Source organism: Macrobrachium rosenbergii, chromosome 49 (genome assembly GCF_040412425.1).
Source record: "Macrobrachium rosenbergii isolate ZJJX-2024 chromosome 49, ASM4041242v1, whole genome shotgun sequence".
NCBI classification, from domain to species: domain Eukaryota; kingdom Metazoa; phylum Arthropoda; class Malacostraca; order Decapoda; family Palaemonidae; genus Macrobrachium; species Macrobrachium rosenbergii.
In genome coordinates, this window is record NC_089789.1 from 10,021,615 (window position 1) to 10,042,165 (window position 20,551).

A 20,551-nucleotide genomic window follows, 5' to 3' on the forward strand; every position below is an offset into this window, starting at 1 on the left:
AATATGCCCTCGAACTATAAATGCCGATTGCTAAACCGTAACCTAATTGCTTTTCATGTATGGCTAAAAGCTTCTCTGAAAACCGGAAGCAGTGTGTGATATACGGTTCGGAAATTCTTTGTTTCGAATCGATATCCGCACCGGATCTTATGACGTACAAAATGTTGAAGTGTTTTAAGTGAAACATTGGAAGTAAAGGAAAGTGGTTGGCGTACATTGTAGGTCATTGTTCGGTTGGGACAAATTCTTGATTTTTTTATTAGCTATGCTTTTTATTTCAGTTATGATATTGGTAAATGTCAGTATTGTCAATATAAAGATAATATAGACGACTTTTAAATAGGAACCATATTGTAAACGCACGTACTTATAAAGCATGCAGTATACCTGTATTTATACAAGTTATATTTTGATTAAGATAGACCAAGGGGGGAAATTAACCCAGATTAACCGGCCTCTGATTGGTTGATTGGTTTTGTTAAGAAATAAGAAAGATAAGAGGGCAGTTTATAGGGTATGTTTACCACAGAATAATGCTGTAAAATGTAATGATTTTGAGCAGCTAGTGTTCGTAAGAAAATAAAATAGAGGATTCAGGGATAACCTAATACTGTGACAGACTAGTAAAGTTTTATTATTATTATTATTATTATTATTATTATTAGTAGTAGTAGTAGTAGTAGTAGTAGTAGTAGTAGTAGTAGTAGTAGTAGTAGTAGTAAGGGAGAGATCAAACAGTTATAACCTGAAGTTTGCATATAGGCGTTCTTATGTTCATTTTGTTGTGGAAAAATTATATTTATGCGAAATCTAAAAGAAGTTTTCAAAAAAGACATTTAATGTAATTTAACTGTCTTTGTAAAACGTTCTGTTATGGTTTTATCTTCCGAAGTTGCAGTGTAAAATGTGTTACATATATATATATATATATATATATATATATATATATATATATATATATATATATATATATATATATATATATATATATGATCAATAGTGCATTTTAAATTATATATATATATGTATACATATACAGTAATTTGATTCTATATACATATATGTATGTATGTATATATACACACATACGTATATTATGTAAGGAATTTATGTTCGTATGCATACATATGCTTACGAACACGTATTCATGCATATTGTACAGGCTACCATATTCTAAAGGTTTAGATTGTCATAGATACGTCACTGCTGTAGTTACTATCGTGTGAAATGCTTCTTACCCAAAGATGTGAAGAGTATGTAGGAAGTTTAGATATCAAGTTTCCCTGTTTGTCTGCTGTCAGTCTGTTTAATCTTTATTGTTTGCAATTTGCTTTCTTGGATGTCGTGTATTGGTAACAAAACATAGCATTGTGACGACTGCTGAAGTTTCAGAGAGAGAGGGAGAGAGAGTCTGTTAGCTAATAAGGAATACAAGGACTATCAAATAACTGGAATAATCCGGTGTCTGTTGTGCCGCCGTTCTCTCTCTCTCTCTCTCTCTCTCTCTCTCTCTCTCTCTCTCTCTCTCTCTCTCTCTCTCTTACCTGAGGGTAAATTCTCTGGTATAGATGCGTAGATTGCAAGGTTCCTCAGGTTTTGTTAGATAGATGAAAAAGACATATTTTGACCTCGTCATTTTAAATCTTAAGTCGGTGTTGGACAGATATATTTAATCCGTAGTGTACGTTTGAAAACATTATTCATTTATTTATTTATTTTGCTGTGTTGTACCACTTTCACTGTACAGTGGAATTACAGTGATATATCTGTGATATCACAGTCGCTCTATTCTTTGGATTGTGATATTTGCTCGTTTCATTTGAGGAAACAGTACCATTTGTGCGGTAATTATTACAGTCTAAACTGGTAGCAGTTCAACTAGATAGACTCTGTACTTGTAACATCTAAACTCGTTACAGTCAAAACTTGTTATAGTCTAAACCTACAGCATAACTTGTTACAGTCTAAACTTATAATAGTCTAAACTTGTTACAATCTAAACTTGTTACAGTCTAAACTTGTAACAGTCCAACTTGTTACAGTCAAAACTTGTTACAGTCAAAACTTGTTACAGTCTAAACTTGTAACAGTCCAACTTGTTACAGTCAAAACTTGTTACAGTCTATACTTGTAACGGTCCAACTTGTGACAGTCATAACTTGTTAGTCAAAACTTGTTACGGTCATAACGTGTTACACAGTCATAACTTGTTACATTCCAAACTTGTTACAGTCGTAACTAGTAAGTTCAGCGTGTTACAATCTGTACTTGTAACAGTCAAAACGTGGAACAATCTAAACTTGTGGCAGCCATAACTTGTTACAGTCTAAACTTGCAACAGTTTAACAGTTCAACTTGGGACACTGCGTCAGATATGCTCAGTATGGACAAAGGATACAATAACATTTCCCGTGACATCGCGGACTCAGCGTAAACTCAGGATACCAAAGCCTGAGACATCCTCGTGGAAACTGAAGTCACAATTTGATATCTTATATCAGGTTGAACTGGGGGGTTGGGTGGGGTGGGGGTACTGTGACGAATTTCGTGGTCACAGTTTCAGTTTAAGCCAAAGGTATCTTGTTCGTTGTTAAGCAGATGTGCTGTTTTCATTTAGTGATATTATGCATTCATATCTATACCTAGTTTTTCGTCATTGTTCAGACTAGTTTTGGCACCAGTATGGTAAAGTTAGGTAAAGATAGCGGCCCAAAATTTGGTTTATTGTATCGTGTAGAGCATAGAATACCAATAATAATGAAATAAGATGCAAAAACATGGGAAACTAAGACATGAAGTTTTAAATAACTTATTTTGGAGGTCTCATAACCAAAGATGTCGACTTTACCAGTTTTTCAAACTATATTACTTATTCGACAAAGCAACTTATTCTGAATGTATTATTTTCTAAATTATCGTCCTTTTACTTTAAATCAAATTGTGAAAATGTCGATTTCTGTTTAGAGTCCTTTTTTTGTGCGTGGTTATTGCAAATGCTAGTTGACTGTGAAGATTCATCGTGAAAGAAAGTTATGTTACAAACATGCTAAGTTCTTTTATCTCAAAAAACGCTTATGTGTTTGTGCACGAACATGTACAGTATGTTATTTTTTGGATACACACTCATACTTAAGCATCATGAAACAACAGGAAACACATGAAATGGGCAGTAAATAAAAAAATGAAAATTAAATCTGCCTAAGATTGCATTTCGTCAAGTCTTCAAAATAAAATATGACGTGAGCGTGTGTGTCAGGGTCTAGCATTCACCTGTCAAATTCTAAAAGTCCCTGTGGGCGTGAGTTCTTTTTGTTTTTCCCTTTGCTTTACTATGCTGTAGGTGTTTAGTGAAAGTAAACAATACCTTATACTATTTATACTAACGTTGGTTCTCGTGATGAACTATCTACAGGTGGCCCCCATTTCGTTTGTTTGTTTTGTATATATTTTTTTAGGAAAACAACGAAACTCGGACTGCCAGGATGTGACCATTAGGTCAGAGGCTAAATAAGAAAAGAGATGCTCCCCTGCCCAAGTCCTCAACAGATGCCCATACCCGAAGTCCCCAAATTCGAAGCGAAATCTCTGGATGTGGTTTCCGGTGTGTGTCTTCTGTCGAAGCAAAATTGACCTCCATTGCGGCTCTCTTAAGATTTCCTTCACAACGATGCGTAATCGTCTTAGCAGGAAGTTTGGCTATAAAAGCGGATGGGCCGCAAGGTGTGGAAAATGAATACATTATGTGAAAATACTACATGTGTATGTATGCATGTGTGTATGTGTGTTCGTTGGTGAGTCACACGGCTGACGTAAACTGACCGTCAGTCACTCTTCCCCTGAATGGCTAGTGACGTCACGGGTTGATTGCCAGGTAGGGTATATTTGTCATAGGTATTTCAAGATGCAGCTTTCTCAGTGTCATCTGTTCTATTTTGAATTTCTGAACCTAGTTAGTGTGTAATAAATAAGTCTCTTCTTAAATCTGCCAAAATTCTTGGCATTATGCAAATATAAGCGTCATAGCCAAATTTAAACAATTATAATACTTGGCAACCCACGCGAACAGTGACGTAGGCAGTGTGCACGAGAACGAGATGTGTGTTTGTATGTGTGTGTGTAGTATTGTAAGTGCTAAATGAACTCTAGTAACTTTTCAGAGTTGGACTAGTGAGGAGGTCGCACTCCATGGTCGCAAAGACACGCGTCTTCCCCAGTTCCTCAGTGAATTCAGCCATTTAAGTGACATAATACGTCCTTTTTCATCGCAGTGAAGTTGGGAGGTACAAATCTCCAACTTCACCCACTCACTCTCCACTCCTTAGTTACATGCGAGATGGTTTTAACTCAACCCTCCTCCTCCTACTCCTCCACTCACTCACACGCACTCACCATTACCTCATTTAGAACTCCGCAGAGCTGTTGACTGACGACTGTGTTTGTTCCCTTTCGTCTAAGAAAGAAAGAAAGACTGTGCTTTTTAAACCGTCCAAGTGTTTGCCAGTGTTTAGAAATTGCGTCAGATTTCACCGAGAAAGGAGAGGAAAGGGGGTTCCTCTAGGTGGCAGTGTTTGTGTAAAGTGTTTGATCGCAAGGATATCAGTTCACAAACGGGGGTTTGTTTTGACGCTTAGCATGGAAACAGTGGCCCCCTCTAAGGCCACAGGCATCTGGGGCGATCTGTAACGTCCTTACAGAGGGCAGGGGAAAACTGCAGCGTTATAGTTAACAACAAGTGGATATTCATACTTATTTTGTAGCCATTACGAAGTCAGTATCAGCTAAGATGACTTGGAACAATTGAGAAGTGAAATAACAAGACGTCATTCTTATTGAACGTCACACATACACCCAATCTCTCACACGGCAATATGGCTGTGCACAGCGACAACTCATCTGACAGCTGCTGTGACCAGTTTTCCAGCCTGGAGGCGGTGCTGGCTCAAATTCAGGCCTTTACTGCCGAAAATCAGCTTCAGATCGACAACGAAGGAGATCAGGATGTAAGTTACCGTTTCTTGAGTAGTAAACAAACGGGGCGATAACTAACTGCCTTAGGCCTGCGATCTTATCTTTATTTATTAGGCAAGTTTTGGAAGAGGGACCCGGGCCCCATGGCCATTGTGGTTAGACCGTACTGTGGTTTGGGTTGTACGGTAAATATTGGGTGTGTCAATCATACAGTTGCTGTTGTACACGTAGGCTGATCCTAGTTGCACTTCTAGAATGATTCTTGCTCTCATGCACACGCCTGGTGATTCTCTCTCTCTCTCTCTCTCTCTCTCTCTCTCTCTCTCTCTCTCTCTCTCTCTCTCTCTCAGGCAAATACAGAACGATTTTCTATATCTCTGTAATGTGCACGCGAGAACATTCTGTCTCTTACACATGCAAGATTGAGACTCTCTCTCTCTCTCTCTCTCTCTCTCTCTCTCTCTCTCTCTCTCTCTCTCTCTCTCTCTCTCTCAGTTCTTCGGTGTTTCGCCGTGGAAAATACGTGGAATGAATTGATCAGGGATGGAAATGATGACGGCATCCCGAAAGATGAAATTAAGCCTGCGATCCACTTGGCAGAAAATGGAGGTCTGCAGAGAGAGAGAGAGAGACTAGAATAAGTTGTTCTGCCTCGGTCTATTGGTCACGTATGATGCCCAAGTTGCATGACTCGGGAACCCGGGTTCTTTCGCAAGTGTTTCCCAGTGGGAGAAGCGACCTTGGTGGTCAGTGAAGTTGAATTTCTCTCTCTCTCTAATCTGAGGGGGTGTGCTGCACAAACTCGTCATTCGTTGTTAAAGAGTAGATGGAACAGAAACTAAGTAATAATGGTTTTTGTTATATAAGTACCTGTCTTGTATTATTGTTCAGCATGAGTGCATAATCTGTCTTCCGTCCATTTATAAAAGTAAATAAGCTTTCAAGAAATAAATCATAGCCCATATGTACACTAACATGGGAGAATTATAATAGATAATAAATAAATTTATAATCTTGAACAGCTGTTGTTGAACCCATGAAAGGGGTAGTTAGAACTACTGTATAATGTTCCAACTATGGCAAACCAAACCATCCTAAGCATCTGCCACTCACATAATCTATGAATAAAGCAAAAATATTACGATAAAAAATACAGTTTTTAAGAAGCATTAGATTATGTATTTAGATGTTTTGAATATGAAAGCAAGGAGTCCAAGGGAGAACCAAGTATTATCATATATTCACAGTCACTATCATTTATGCAAAGTGACTCTTGGTGTAGGAGCATGTTCCGAGATCCGCCAATCAACAAGGTCTTTCTTATTTATGATGAACACGTGCTTACAAAACACTCGAGCTGGTTATAAGAACACTCGCTCGCTACAATTTAAACCAAGGTCGTATTTTTGTTTATTATACCGTGAGGTTATGTGGAAACATAGTGTCATATTATAAGATGCAATGGTGTAGAAAATACCGTAAGCCAAGCTGTAGTATTTATTGGTGATTGCAAGAAATCAAAATTATTATGAGTACCGATCACCTAGTTTAGGAAATATGACTAGAAAGATTTATTCTAAACTTCTCAAGTTAATACGCAAAAACAATCATTGCAATTCTGACGTAACATCTTACCAAATATCGTTGTTCGATGTGAAGCAGTTACAATAAACAACCTTGCAGAACGCCATTAGGGATTTCCTTATAGTCAGCGGCGTCAAAGGATTACGTGTAGATATTATAAGGAGGGATTTGCATATACTTCCCGCCCTCTCGTACTTGGATAAATGCATAACTTTAAACTAAGTAGAGGTCATCATTGAAATGCGAACACTATTTCAAATTTTATAAGAGGGATTTCCCGCCACATTATGGTCCTGGTGGATGGTGGAGTAACCGAGAGAGAGAGAGTCCCTCGTCCAGATAAACTGGTTGATACAGATGTGATAAATCTAGAAGGTTAATACAGATGTGATATAGGTCTAACAGACTGATACAGGTATGATAGGTCTAGCTGGGTGATATTGATGTGATAGGTTTGGCAGATGATACAGATGTGGTAGGTCTAGGAGACTGGTACGCTTGTGATAGGTCTAATTTATAAAGATACGATAGGTTTAGCAGGTTGATAAAGGTGTAATAGATTTAAAAGGTTGATGCAGAGGTGATAGGTCTAGCAGGTTGATACAGATGCGATAGGCTTAGCAGGTCGATAAAGACATGATAGGTCTACCCTGTCGATGCAGATAGCCTATGTTAGGTCTAGCAGGGTGACACAGATGTGGTAGGTCTAGGAGATTGTTACAGGTGTGATAGGTCTAGCAGATTGATACAAATATGATATGTCTAGCAGACTGATACAGATGTGATAAGTCTAGGAGGTTAACGCAGATGTGAAAATAGGTTTAGCAGGTTTAACACAGGTAGGTCTAACAGGCTGGTACAGAAGTGATACTAAGTCTAGAAAGTCCAATAAAGGTAATCTATCCATTGCACGAATTCAGACTATTATTGTTCGGTTCGACAGCCTGCTTCTTCGGCAGATATGTATTTATCTTTTTCTAAGGCCGTTCGGTCGAAACTGGACTGAGGCGGAAATGCGGGGAAATGGCTGTGTAATGCATCAAACGGTCCTGCGGCTGTGTAATGCTCTTGTCTTTTATGATGCTCATTAGATGTGCGTGGTGCATCAACCGCTCTATATCCCGGGTTCATGAGTACTTCAGCAACTTGTAATTACTTGCAACAGGCAAAAGTGTAGGTTGTTTTAGATGACTATGTTGATGAGTGCCATGATTAAGTAGGAGTCGGTTATTTCAACATGGAACTGGCTGACTCGGCCAGAAGGTTGTGTACTTCATTGCTTTCCAAGAGTCGAACCTTTTCAGTAAGTTATACTGGAAAGGTAGGAATCTTTGGAAATGGTGCTTTTTTCTGATAATTTTTTGACAGATCCATTGATTTTTTTTTTTATAATAAATTAGCATAGGATAGTTTTTTGCTGAAGTATATGTTCTGTTTGGTGGAGTTCAAAGTATTGAACTATTATCACAGATAATAAATCATAGAATATCAAATCCGGCAGAATTTTTTGCTCTTGCAGTGTTACAACCTTTATGTTACTTTTTGTTATTTTTCTTTACATCTGATATATATTGCAAGGAAGTTATATTTTTGGCGCCGGTTCTGCGGTATTTGAAATGTTAGCTGTGTAGATTCCTTTGCTCTGTTTGTTACTTTTAGTCCAGTTTCATGCTCAAGATCAACTTTATCACATAGATTGCAGTGATTCGATCACCGATTTCTATTTCAATTACCGGATCTCCTCCATCCTCGAACCACCTCATTCCGGTTAATTGCAAGCACGAACTTGGAGTCACGATGGCACTTCGTGTAATCTCGATGTTGGGAAAATAACTTCAATTCAGTTGGAAACTGCAAAGGACTTGCATTCTCCTTATTGGGGTTAAGTTAACAATATAAAAATAAATGATTAAATATTGTGAAAAAAAAAACCATGATTTTATTCAAAACATTTTTCGGCGTTTTATTGGGAGTATACAGTAGGTCTAAGATTTAATACAAATACAATTAACTGTACTTTCTCTCCCACCAGGGTTTGGAGCAAGTGGGCGGCAATGTGGGTGGCGGCGTGTCAAGTAGTGTACAGAGGCGGGAAAAACCACATCCGCCCAGGATCGACGCCCACAGATTTTCCAGAGCGAATTTGGAAGGTGAGTGATGCAACGAATGGGCGTACTTTTTATTTTTTATATAATATTTTTAGAACACCGTAATGAAGACAGAGTTTCCAAAGCCAGGAATGCACCCAAAAAATCAGTGCATTTGATCATATAGTCTGTACCAAATTTGTGCAAATGTTTGTAAGCTTACATTAAGCTTAGGTGTAGACCTATGCCCAATGATTAAGATATAAATACCATTATACATTTGACATTTTCCTTCAATTGATTATTGTGAACTGTCACTCCATATTAATATAGGCAGTATTATCCTTGCTTCGTAGAACAAAACTTATCGGGTACATTGGACTCCAAAAGTGTTATCTCCCATTTGGGGACATTCTCTTATCCTCTCTAATAACCCATTATGTTCACGAATCATTTCTATGCCAATATGTACTTCTAAGTTTTTCATTATCTGGAGGTCGAATTATATCTTATTTTTATTAGGTTTTCAGTAAATAATTTGAACTGCAGAAATTCATTTATTTCATCAAGAAATTTTTTTTAAATGTGATTTTAGCAAAGAGAATTCGCCGTAAAATGTGTAAGCCAAGGTTTTCATAAACTTGAGAGCCACTTGCCAGTCAAGTATGCACCATTCCTGAGAGATAATGAGGACACTTGTGCCCCTGCATTCATATATGGAAGCAGGCTTATTTACACACTTTGGCACAGAGAACATCCAAGCAAGGTGGCACTGGATACCGAATGCATTTCTTGCATCGTTGCCATGGAATCCACCTTTTCCACTGTTGAGATTACATGGCCCTCCTCCCCCGACAGATTCCGGTGACGTTGAATTGGATGCAATCCTGGGAGAGCTGTGCGCCTTGGAGACGCAGTTCGATTTTGAGATTTCCTCCAAAACTCCGCCGGCCTCTTCGTCCTCCTCTGGTGTGAATGCGCCTTCGTCTGCTAAGTCGACCACACCGGGAGTTCAAATAATAGGTAACTGCGGCTTTGAAGTTTGTGTAGAATAAAATAGTTTCAACATTATACCTAATGTTTTATGTTGACCCTGTTACTCTAGCTTTTCTGGTAAATAGAGTATAAAGTATTCACTTTTTAGTTTGGAACGTTTCAGTATCCAAGTAATTTCATTGCATTTTTTTTAAATAGCATTTTAGTTTCCTTCTGTAATTTTGCATTGGCTAAACAGACCTAAATTCAGAAAAGCATAGTCATAGCTTGACGGATGTAAACAGTGTCAATATAAAAGACTCGGGCATTTCAGTCTTTTCATCAAAACTTTATCGTCTTGCCTGTATGTAATTATTGTTTTTCAAGCAATGTTCCTTTCACCATTGAACTGTCTTATTTTATTGAACTGTCTGATTTTGCCTTTCCTTTTATATCGAAGTTTCTGTTTTCAAATTAGAATGAGTTTGCCCTTGCCTCAAGAAGAGCCTCACTTATTGTATACATGAAAGAAGTCTTATCACATGGTCACATAAATTAACCATAGAAGTAATATATTTTGTTTTACCAAAAGGAATTATTACTCCAGAGGTTACTTGCTCTACTGCAACCTAAAGAGATAAATTTTTTGTTACCTAAGGTGTTTACTTATTACTCTTAGAAGAGCGTCCTGTATCTGTCATTACTGTATACTGTAGTAATTTTCCTTTGCAATGTTCATGAATCTTCTTGTTTCTGCAGACAAAATGCAGCCCAAACAGCAGCAGCAGCAACAACAGCAGCAGTCCCAGCAGGGCCATTATCAACAGCTGCATCCACAACAACAAAGACAGAGTCATTCGAGGTCCAACTCCGGAAACAGGACCAAGTTTGAACCTTTGAATGTGGATGTGGACGTTTCAAATACAACCATGGGTAAGGGAGAGCTGTGATGCTATATTAACTACATGCCAAAGCCTGAAAACAAACATCCTTCAAAATCAAATCAATTACTCATCTTGACTTCAAGAATTCTTGTTCTTTAATAGATAATTTTGAGTAGCTCTAAGTCAACACTGTAAGAAATAAAACTGATGCAGAATTGATTCCTTTAGTTTGTTAAGATGAAATAGACTTCACCTGCAATGTTGCCATGATGTGTAACATGCTTGATTAGAATAAATGACATATGTTGTCAGAACTTGAAGTTACTCTATAAAGGCAGCATACTGAACAGCTGATTTCTTATTCCAGCAAGAACAGACAGCCCTGATAATGACTCTGCATTCAGTGACAACGTATCCATGTTATCTTCTGAAAGTTCAGCTTCCAGCGGAGCTTCAGGTAGTGCTGGATCCCGCCATGACCCTACAAAACATGCAGCGCAGGTAAGAGGGAAAAGATCATTATATTCAAGACTACAAGCAATGTTAAAAGCTGTGGGGTGTAACTTAACAGAAAATTAACCCCTGGTTTCATTATTACGTTAACAGTTCTGTTATGTACAATACAAATAAGATTATTTAATCATTTTAATATTTATTAAATATCATATATTCCTCAGGCGGAGCAGGCAGCTAAATTGAAGGCAGAGAAGATAAAAATGGCTCTGGAAAAAATCAAAGAGGCCAATGTCAAAAAATTGTTTATAAAAGCTTTCACCTCTGATGGCTCTACAAAATCTCTCTTGGTGGATGAAAAGATGACAGTAGTCCATGTAACAAGGTTGTTGGCAGATAAGAATCATGTTAGAATGGATCCCAAATGGGCAGTTGTTGAACATATCCCAGATCTCTATATGGGTGAGTACTGTACAATGATGAAATTCTGTTGCAACACCTCAACAGGATACAATATTTGTTGATGAAGACCTTAAATGTGCAATATTTAGATATTATTTTAACTGTAGTCTGTTAGGAGTTCTACATAATTCCCAAATGTTTGGTAGAGAATGAGTATATTTTGTATTTCATCTAATGTTGAGGACTCCATGGAGATTTTAATTTTGTTTAGGTCATACATTAAATTGGAATTCAAAATGCTAATTATTGTACATTTTAAATCCGTTACAGAGAGAATATATGAAGACGACGAGATGCTGGTGGAAAACCTTCTCCTCTGGACACGTGATAGTAAAAATAAGTTATTGTTCCTCGAAAGGCCAGATAAATATGACCTATTTTTACGACCTGAGCAGTACATCCTTATAGGTTCTTCCTCACAAAAGAACTCAGACCTCGATGATGAAGGAAGAAATACGCTAATAGAGGTAACTTTTTCCCTGGTACTGTAGTATTATTCAGTTTTATTAATGATTTAATTAATTTAATGATTTATGAATATATTTATTATAGCTTTGTGTCCTTATAATAATATAATAAGGACTGAAGAAGACTTATTAAATAGCTTAGGTGATATAGATAGGTTTTGGTTGGGTTTTCTTCTAACAGGGTCTTACTTTTTTGATGATTCATTTATACATATAGCTTAATATTTTATTTTAATATAATAATCAGCATGAACTTTCAATTGTCAATTGTGTATGTGTGGAGGGTTCTCAGGAAAGTAGGCATAACTGAAAATTATTTTAGTTAATGGTTAATGTTTTGGTACTTTATCACTTTTATAGGGCCTAACACAGGCATGCAGTTTTCCTATTGTCAGAAATACTAAAAGAAAATAATGATAATTAGAATTATTAGTTATGAGAATACACATAATTTAACTTCATGCACAAGCAGTATAGTTCTTGGTACAGAGACTAAGCTAAACTTTTACCAGATTTTATCCATTGAATTTCTAATACTTTGTACTCTGAAGATATGCAATATATATATATATTTTGCAAGAAGCAAGTAGTCTTTCCCTCATAAGTGACAGAATGCTATGTCAAATTATTTGGTTAACCTATTTTTTTTTTCCTCACAGGAGTTCTTCTCAAGTACGGGTGTAGGTGTTCCAGAAGTTGAAGGGCCTCTGTTTCTCAAATCAGAAGGAAAGAAAGTCTGGAAGAAATACTATTTTGTGTTGCGGGCATCAGGATTATATTATTGCCCAAAGGGAAAATCTTCCCGATCATCCAAAGATCTAGTTTGTCTTACAACATTGGAGGTCAATCAGGTATGTTTTATATTACTTCCAGTGTACAAGGAAGTTGCAATTTCAACCTTCAGGGTAAAAATAAGAGTATTTGTTATTTTCAGTGTAAGATTTTGACAGTCTGCATTATTCTCTATATCTAAGATAGTATAGGTTTCCTTATAAGCAAATTTTTCAACATAAACCTTTCTTCACAAATTTTTTTTTATTCATTAGTGGCTCAGAGCACCAGATGAATTTTCATCCTTTGGTAATATAGACATAGTTTAAACTTAAACATAGATTTTGCTTCTTTTAATTCACTCTGCTGATGACATTTTTATTAGTACAAAAATGGTCATGGAATATGTTTTAGTTGCACTGGGACTCATTAAGTAATTTGATTGTGGAACATTCAATGTCTCATCATTTGTAACTTTTTACTTTTAACGAAAGGAATTATTAGGACAGTTTTTATGTTTGCAACATTGAGTGAAGAATTAAAGTTAAATTTTGAACTTTGTGCCTAAATATATTTACACACAACAGAAGTTAGTGTTTTCTAAGTACAGTATTTTTTTATTTGTTAGCTAATTGCCTAAGCGTGCTAGTTTCTATATTTATGCACAGAAGAGGTATTTTTTTATTAGCTTTATACCTAAAGCTTAATTGTTGGAAGTTCATGAACTGCTTGAAAAAGTAAATGTTAATTGCTGGTGAAACCTTGTTTCAGGTTTATTATGGAGTTGGCTGGAAGAAGAAATACAAAGCACCAAGTGATTGGTGCTTTGCTATAAAGCACCCACATCTTCAAGCTAAAAGTAGTAAATACATAAAATATTTATGCGCTGAGGATCCACGGACTTTAGCCCAGTGGGTGATGGGCATTCGGATAGCCAAGGTTTGTTGGAGCCATTTTTTCAGTCTTGTGTAACTAATTCTGATTGGCACCTTGTCACCACACAGACAATTACACATATTGTACACTATACACTATGTTGCATTGCATCATCACCATTAATATCATTAAGTCAGGTATTGTATTTCAGTCATGAGATTAGATGAAGTTGGTTCTCTCCATTTTCTTGTCTTGTGAAGTTACTGCTTGAATTCCTATGTGGTTTGTATCTTTACTTGCACTTTTTCATCATTGTTTTATGGATTTGTTTGCTGTCCTTCATCCTGCTCCTTCCATATTTACTACTTTCAGTACCGTGTCAGGTTCTTTCATAGCCAGTTCATCCATGATTAGTTCTCAGTCTACTTATAGCAGATTTTTTTATTCTTCTACTTTCCATTTTTCCAAAGCCTTTCTTAAATCCTAATATCATCAAATGTCACATTCTCTATTGGTCCATCGCATCATACTCCCTCTATCCTTCCAATATTTGTCTTTTCAACATAAATTTGTCCATTTGCCTCTTACGTGTCAAGATTCTGATTCCTTCCTCCAAAATAATCTCAGCCACTGCCACCTCTTCTTCTATGCATCTTGATCTTTTGTGTTTTTCCTTTGGCAGTGGTTGAAGTTCTTTTTCTCGTCAATTTCCCATTGTATATCTCTCCCAGTTTCTTTCCAACATCACACAAAACTCTCATGCTGCTGTCTGTATGCCCTCTTCCAGTAATTTTTCCCTTCCACTTTTTTATTCTCTATTTAAGAGCACTTTTCCTTAATATTGCATTTTTTATTTCTTCATTGACATCTAAGTACGTATTATCTCCCTCATTCATATACAGTACATTGGTAACCAGCATCCAGTTCCAGCTTGTCTTTGTTGTGTTCAGCTTACTAACACCACTTGTGTCTAGTAATGAAAATAATTTATTAAATTTGTTTGCTTGATGTCACATATTGTCCAAAGTCAATCCAAATCTTATATTGGAATATTAATAACAGTACAGTACTGTAGTGTTCCACTGCATGCTACACTAAGTCAGGATTAATGTATGCTATAAATTAATACAGGATTTGTGTTACCATGATATCAATGTAACCTTGAATTTGTTTTCTCTATAATTACTAAACCAGTATGTCAATGTACTGCACATTATTAAGTGTTAAATTCAGCTCTGTTAATGAACAGAGAAAACGCTTTTCTGGAAATATTAATTTGTAATACTTAGCCCTAAAGTAATGTATTGTTTGATTTCAGAGTGGAAGGCGACTTCTGGAGAATTACCGTGCACTAGTTGAAGATCTGGCACAGGAAGACATCGACATGTTAGCATCATCACGATCATTCAGCATTGCATCTATGGCTGGCCAGAGTGGCTTGGGTACTGGATCACAAGGACCATCGCAGGCTACTACACCATCTTCAGAATCACGCTCATTGGACTCTTGTTTAGCCCCCAGCTTAACCCCTAGTGTTGTTGATGGAGATGATGGTGGAGATGATGCACAGTCATCAGCAGGGTCTTCGTCTCAAGATACTCCAGTGAACACCTTAGGCCGGACGCCAGTATGGCGCCAGGATAGTCTTAAGAGTGGCTCATCTAGTAGTTCGAGTGGCTGCCTAAGTGAAAGGTCTTCAGCTGGAACTCCCACTGGAGAGCATGGTTTTGAATCTGACTTTCCACAGGGGACTATCAAAAGAAAGCCATCTAGTAATCCTAAATTACCCCTTACATCAACAACAAGGCTTCTGGTGAAGGAGGTTGAAGGAGAAGATGCTGTCGACTCCCCAGCTAGGGGATCAGCTGTGCGGCAAAGTGTGCGTCGCTCAATTACCGAAGAAGTAAACACCCTACGTAGACGAAATTCTGTAACACAGTCCCGTAGTAGTGTGAACAGCAGTTCCTCTAATAATGCTAACAGTACTATGACTAGCCCAGTGCCTCAGGAAGAAGAGATGGACAGTTTGCCATTACCCCCACCACCTCCAGAATTAACTGAACCTTGTGCAATGGAGTTATTACCTCCACCACCTCCAGAATTGCTGGCCTCTACTCTTAGTTTGAATTCTCTTCCTCCTCCACCTGATGAAGCATCCTTGCCGCCTATCAATCCAGAAGATCTCATGATGGCCAGTATTACTTCCTTACCACCACCACCTCCACCTAGTCCACCCAAGCCTTGTAGTCCTCCACATAACAGTGCTGCACCACCTTTACCTGCTCATGCCAATGTGATCCAGTCAGCTAGCACCAATAGCAACACCACTAGTGCTCCAAGTCCACCTCCTCATGGCTTACCATTGCCACCACCAACAACACCAAAGCCGACAAAACCAAGAGGTCCTGGTTCTCCAGTGTATGGCTCACCAGTATATCAGTCTGTAACTCCACCAGCGGTAGCTCCTAAACCTCGTCGGGATTCTAATGATTCTGCAACTTACTCTTCTCCACCATATTTAGCTGAATTACGTGCTCATAACGGCACCCTTAATGGGTCTAGTCCTCAAGCAACCACACCAACTTCAAGTCATAATGGAGGTTGGCATCCTGATGCTCCTTTGCCACCTCCCCCTCAGTCCCCTACTGGAGGACAGCCTGTGTATGCACAACCACAGAAGAGTCCTCAAAAGAAGGTTAAGAGGATAACTTTCCTTGACGATGTGCAAAATATCCCTCCAACTCCAGACTCTCCAACAGCGAAGCCGCCCCTTCCTCGACGTTCCGACTCAACGAGACTCACAACACCTGGTCGCTTGGATAGTCCAGGTAGTAAGTTTACTCCTCCCCGTGCTTTCCTCAATAATCTACAACGTGTGATGCAAAAGAAGTGGCAAGTGGCGCAGAAGTGTAAAGATTTTGATAAAATGCCACACGAAGTGTTAGGTTTTAGAGACCCAATTTTACCAAGTGAAGCCGAGCGCAATGTTGGAGCTTGGATACAAGAACACTACGGTAGTCTGTATGAAAATCTCTCTCCACACGGTTCCCCTCCTCAACCAAGTAATGACAATGTAGAAACATTGCAGCCTATGGGTAGTTACACATTACAGCCCTCTCCACCTCCACATGCTGAAGACCTTCACAGGCTCTCACAAACCACACCTTGTCGTAAGAAACCTCCTCCTCCTCCACCCAAGCGGTCAGACTCAACTCAGTTGAGTACACGACAATGACGACTGCGTTGATAGTGGCTACTTAACTTGTTACACATGTTATCCCACTTACACCTGAAAGGAGGCTTAGTGTTGATGAATATATATATATAAATATATATTTAAGAATGTTACTTAATTATTATTACCATGACTCCCAGTGCCCTTATTTTTAGCAGGGTTACATTAGAGCAGTGGTGATGTGCCGGTGCTGATGAAAGTGAGTTTGCGACTCGAGCTCACTGCTTCTATTGGACACCTTCAGTGTAACTGGAATTGGTGATAATCGTGACTTATGAAGTCAAACATATTTCCAACTGATCGTGAATTTGTATTTCTTACCTCTGATGTAAAGTACCTTTATAGAATAAACAAATCTTTTGTTATTATAATTATTATTATTATATGTCAATAAGGTGAGCTTGTTGGGTGGTTTTTTCTAATGGTGCTAAAACCATGGCTGGTTACTAAACAAATGACATGCCAGGTAGATCAAATCTGTTGATGCTGCTGCTGATGAAGGGCTTGGATCTAGTACCAAAGTATGGCATACATATGAAACTAGTTTGGAGTTTGTTTAGCTAGTCAGCACTTTAGCCAGCTAGTAAATGCCAACATGACTGGCATGTGTCATTGTAACCCTCCGCACCCAAGACATGAGGATATTGCTGAAACAAAACAAGGATGCTGGTGAAAACCTGCAGATTCATGACTTTTTAAAAAAAAAACTGTGTACTTTCTATGTTCAGTGTGCTATAGTTCCAATGCCCTGACAAAAGTTACTGACAACTGCAGTCCAATCTACCTGTGAAAAATGCATAACATTTATGACTGGTAACTGTTTATTTGCGAGGGTATGCAGTTACTGATGTTCGTTTGTTTAACCAGTTACTTTGGAAGCTGTGTAAAAGGTGTATATTGTAAATTCAGTGTTTTTGTATCTTTTGTAAAAATATTAAGTGACCCCTAGTTAGAAGATGGGGGAATGCATTTTTTTTTGTTTTTAATCTTACAATTTATTTTTATTGTTTAAAAAGGAAAACAGTGTGTTAAAACTACATAGGCATTTTCTTAAATTTCTTTCACTGTCATGTGCAATTATGGGTTAAGATTGTGTAAGTTAATCGACCAGATGATATGCTTATATAAATATATATTTTAACCTAAGTGGTTATATATACTGCCAGATAGAAGTGATAAAGCCATCCATTTATATAAAAAAATTGCTGAAAAGTAAATTACGAAAGTAATTTGAATATTCATATTATTGAGATTGAATTGATGTATCACTGAAGGAGTATATCAGCACTGGGTCCCAATTGCAGAGGATGCAATTACGAAGAATTCATGTTAATGGTTTTCTCAGTGTTAGGTCAATTTTAACTTCACAGTAAGAGAGACAGTCTCTTGAATTGCCACAAATCTCTTAGGACTTTATTTTCAAGCTTTTGATATCCTAATTCCAGTATGAATGCAATGGAGTGACCAAAGACATTCTGACATTCAGACTCTTCTTTTTTATAAGAGTTTTACGTAAAGCATAAAGAAGTGGTAATTATGTGCACTTTGAACCATTAATGAGGACTTATAATTTGTTAGTGAACGCTCAAAAAGGAACTCCTTACATGCATGGACAGTAAGGCCATTCTGTATTTTTGTTGGAAGCCATTATTCAGAGAATTTCATATGTCAAATGCTGCTTCTGTTGTGTTGGGGTTTCTGCATGAAACAAAGCCACAAATCGTGTTTGTAATCATTCACCTTTTGCCTTGTATGTATATGGGTAGACTGCAAAGATGAAAACTGACAATATATGTGATGTGTACTACCCAAAAATATTATTGGGTTTTATCCACAGATTTCTCTTTTTCAAAATTTTACCATAATTTTTATTAGAATTCTGGCCATAAACAAAGTCATTTTGGCTTCACTGATGGTATTTTTATGCATATTGTACTATGATGCTTTTTAATAACATTTTTGCTCACCTGGAAATTCATCTGTATCATAATGGATTGATACCAGCAGCCTGTATGTGTGTTACCTCAGAAGCACACTTCATGTGCAATAAGCCTTGTAGTCAAACTTTGAAAAAAAAAATGCTTCTGTAGAAGGCGGAAAAATGTGTGGAAATTGAAGAACAGTCCATAATTCATTTCTAGACTAAAAAGAAATAGGTAAATAAGACATATTACTCTTCTAAAGGCTGTGATTTAGTCCTTGAATTGCAAAGATTTCCCCTTTTCACTTGTTACGTCAGAAAGTTATATCGCATGCATGCTTTTGAGAAAAAGGTAGTTCGAAAAAATATTGTACATGTATTTCCCCATTTGTCACAAAAGTGAACTTGCTGGAATCTGTGTACACATGGTAGAAGTTAGTGTTTTATGTCCTGTGGTTGAACTTCTGATCATGTGTGATGTGCACATTTGAAGTCTACATTATCTTTCCATGGCCAGAAATTTTTCATCTCGATAATATGAATATTGTTATTTTTTCGTATGTTTATACCGTGCTAACCCCAAGTAGTAATATTTTCATGTATATGAATTCCTGTCCTTCATTTTTTTTTTCCAGATAAGTACTTATAGGCAATATTTTGATCATATTCTGTCTCTTGATTCTGAAACATAAATTTTTCTAAAGTATATCTTTTTATTATGTAAAAGGCAGTTGTACTCTTAATTTGATATAGTTGGGTGAACAGACTGACTGCTCTAGTTTGTGTGTTTCTTCAGTCTTGAGAAGTTTGTGCTGTAGCAGAAGGAGGAGGGTCGGTATTCCAAAGGTGGCGATTGCTGATTGCTTCATTTTGCCCCATTTATATTTTTAATTACAGTTTGTATATAAAAAACTTATATTTTGTTGTTTGTATTCTATGTGTAGCTTTTTTCCTGAAACTTGAGGTATTCCCTACTGCTCTACTTTCTTCCTCTTCATTTCCTGTACAAGAAAAGCTTGATATGTACTACAATTCTAAAGCCAAGGTTAAAAAAAGCTCAGGAGCTTTTAGTCCAACTTCAGGTTTTTGGTCATGACCTAAAATAATGCAAATTACTGACTACTTTTTACAAGACAACTGGCTCCTTCTCCTACCCTTAAATCATTCATGCCGTATAGTACATGCTATTTACTTAACTACTAGTACATAATGCTGTGACTCACTTTGTGTGTTTGGTCTCCTAGTCTCTAACCCTTACGACCTCCCCGGGTGTGTCAGTCAGTACCTATTCTCATATTGCTTGTATACTGTAACAGAATCTAAAGGAAAAAACTCAGATTGTCTATCTTTCCTTTCTTGGCCTCATCCTTCCCACCCACCCCCACCCCTCTTACCCCTAGTCTTACTCTACCCTGGTTTTCAGAGTGTGTCTCAAAGGCAACTGATGATTAAAGACTGTGTCTGGCATCCAGTGGCCTTGTGCCAACTTCCACATGTACAGAAAATTATATATACAATATAATAAAAAATTCCATGGAAAAGTGTTTATTTTATTAAACGCCCTGTGGTCTTCTGAAAGCTTTTTGTTACATAGAAAAGAAATAGCTCTGTTTAAAGAGATATTTTGAATTCATAGAGGATATAGTAAATCTTGGAAATCTTGCATGTTCAAGGGAAGCCTGAGGGTAACTGACTTTTGCTAATTATATAAAGGTGTTTGCATCACAAAAGCATATTTCAGGGTCAGTATCATTGAAAAGCAGATTTGTACTGCACTAATTTCCTTAGTTTATTATGTAACACAAACCCTCACTTACTTTATTCACTGGATGCATGCTAACAGAATCCTTGTTGAAACTGTCCTATGA

At 37.4% G+C, this 20,551-nt stretch overlaps 1 protein-coding gene across 4 annotated transcripts in view; it reads left to right on the top strand.

The window, feature by feature from the left end:
• LOC136832072 (abnormal cell migration protein 10-like) overlaps positions 1 to 20,224 on the top strand; it is an 891,193-nt gene extending 870,969 nt beyond the window's left edge. For all 4 annotated transcript variants that reach the window (XM_067092687.1, XM_067092686.1, XM_067092684.1 and 1 more), the window contains 9 exons: positions 8,585 to 8,702; positions 9,498 to 9,662; positions 10,374 to 10,547; positions 10,866 to 10,999; positions 11,176 to 11,413; positions 11,684 to 11,880; positions 12,540 to 12,731; positions 13,423 to 13,590; positions 14,846 to 20,224. In XM_067092687.1, coding sequence (XP_066948788.1) covers positions 8,585 to 8,702; positions 9,498 to 9,662; positions 10,374 to 10,547; positions 10,866 to 10,999; positions 11,176 to 11,413; positions 11,684 to 11,880; positions 12,540 to 12,731; positions 13,423 to 13,590; positions 14,846 to 16,762 — 3,303 coding nt within the window. In that variant the 3' untranslated portion in view covers positions 16,763 to 20,224. The remainder of the gene's footprint in view (positions 1 to 8,584; positions 8,703 to 9,497; positions 9,663 to 10,373; positions 10,548 to 10,865; positions 11,000 to 11,175; positions 11,414 to 11,683; positions 11,881 to 12,539; positions 12,732 to 13,422; positions 13,591 to 14,845) is intronic.
• The last annotated feature ends 327 nt before the right edge of the window (positions 20,225 to 20,551 follow it).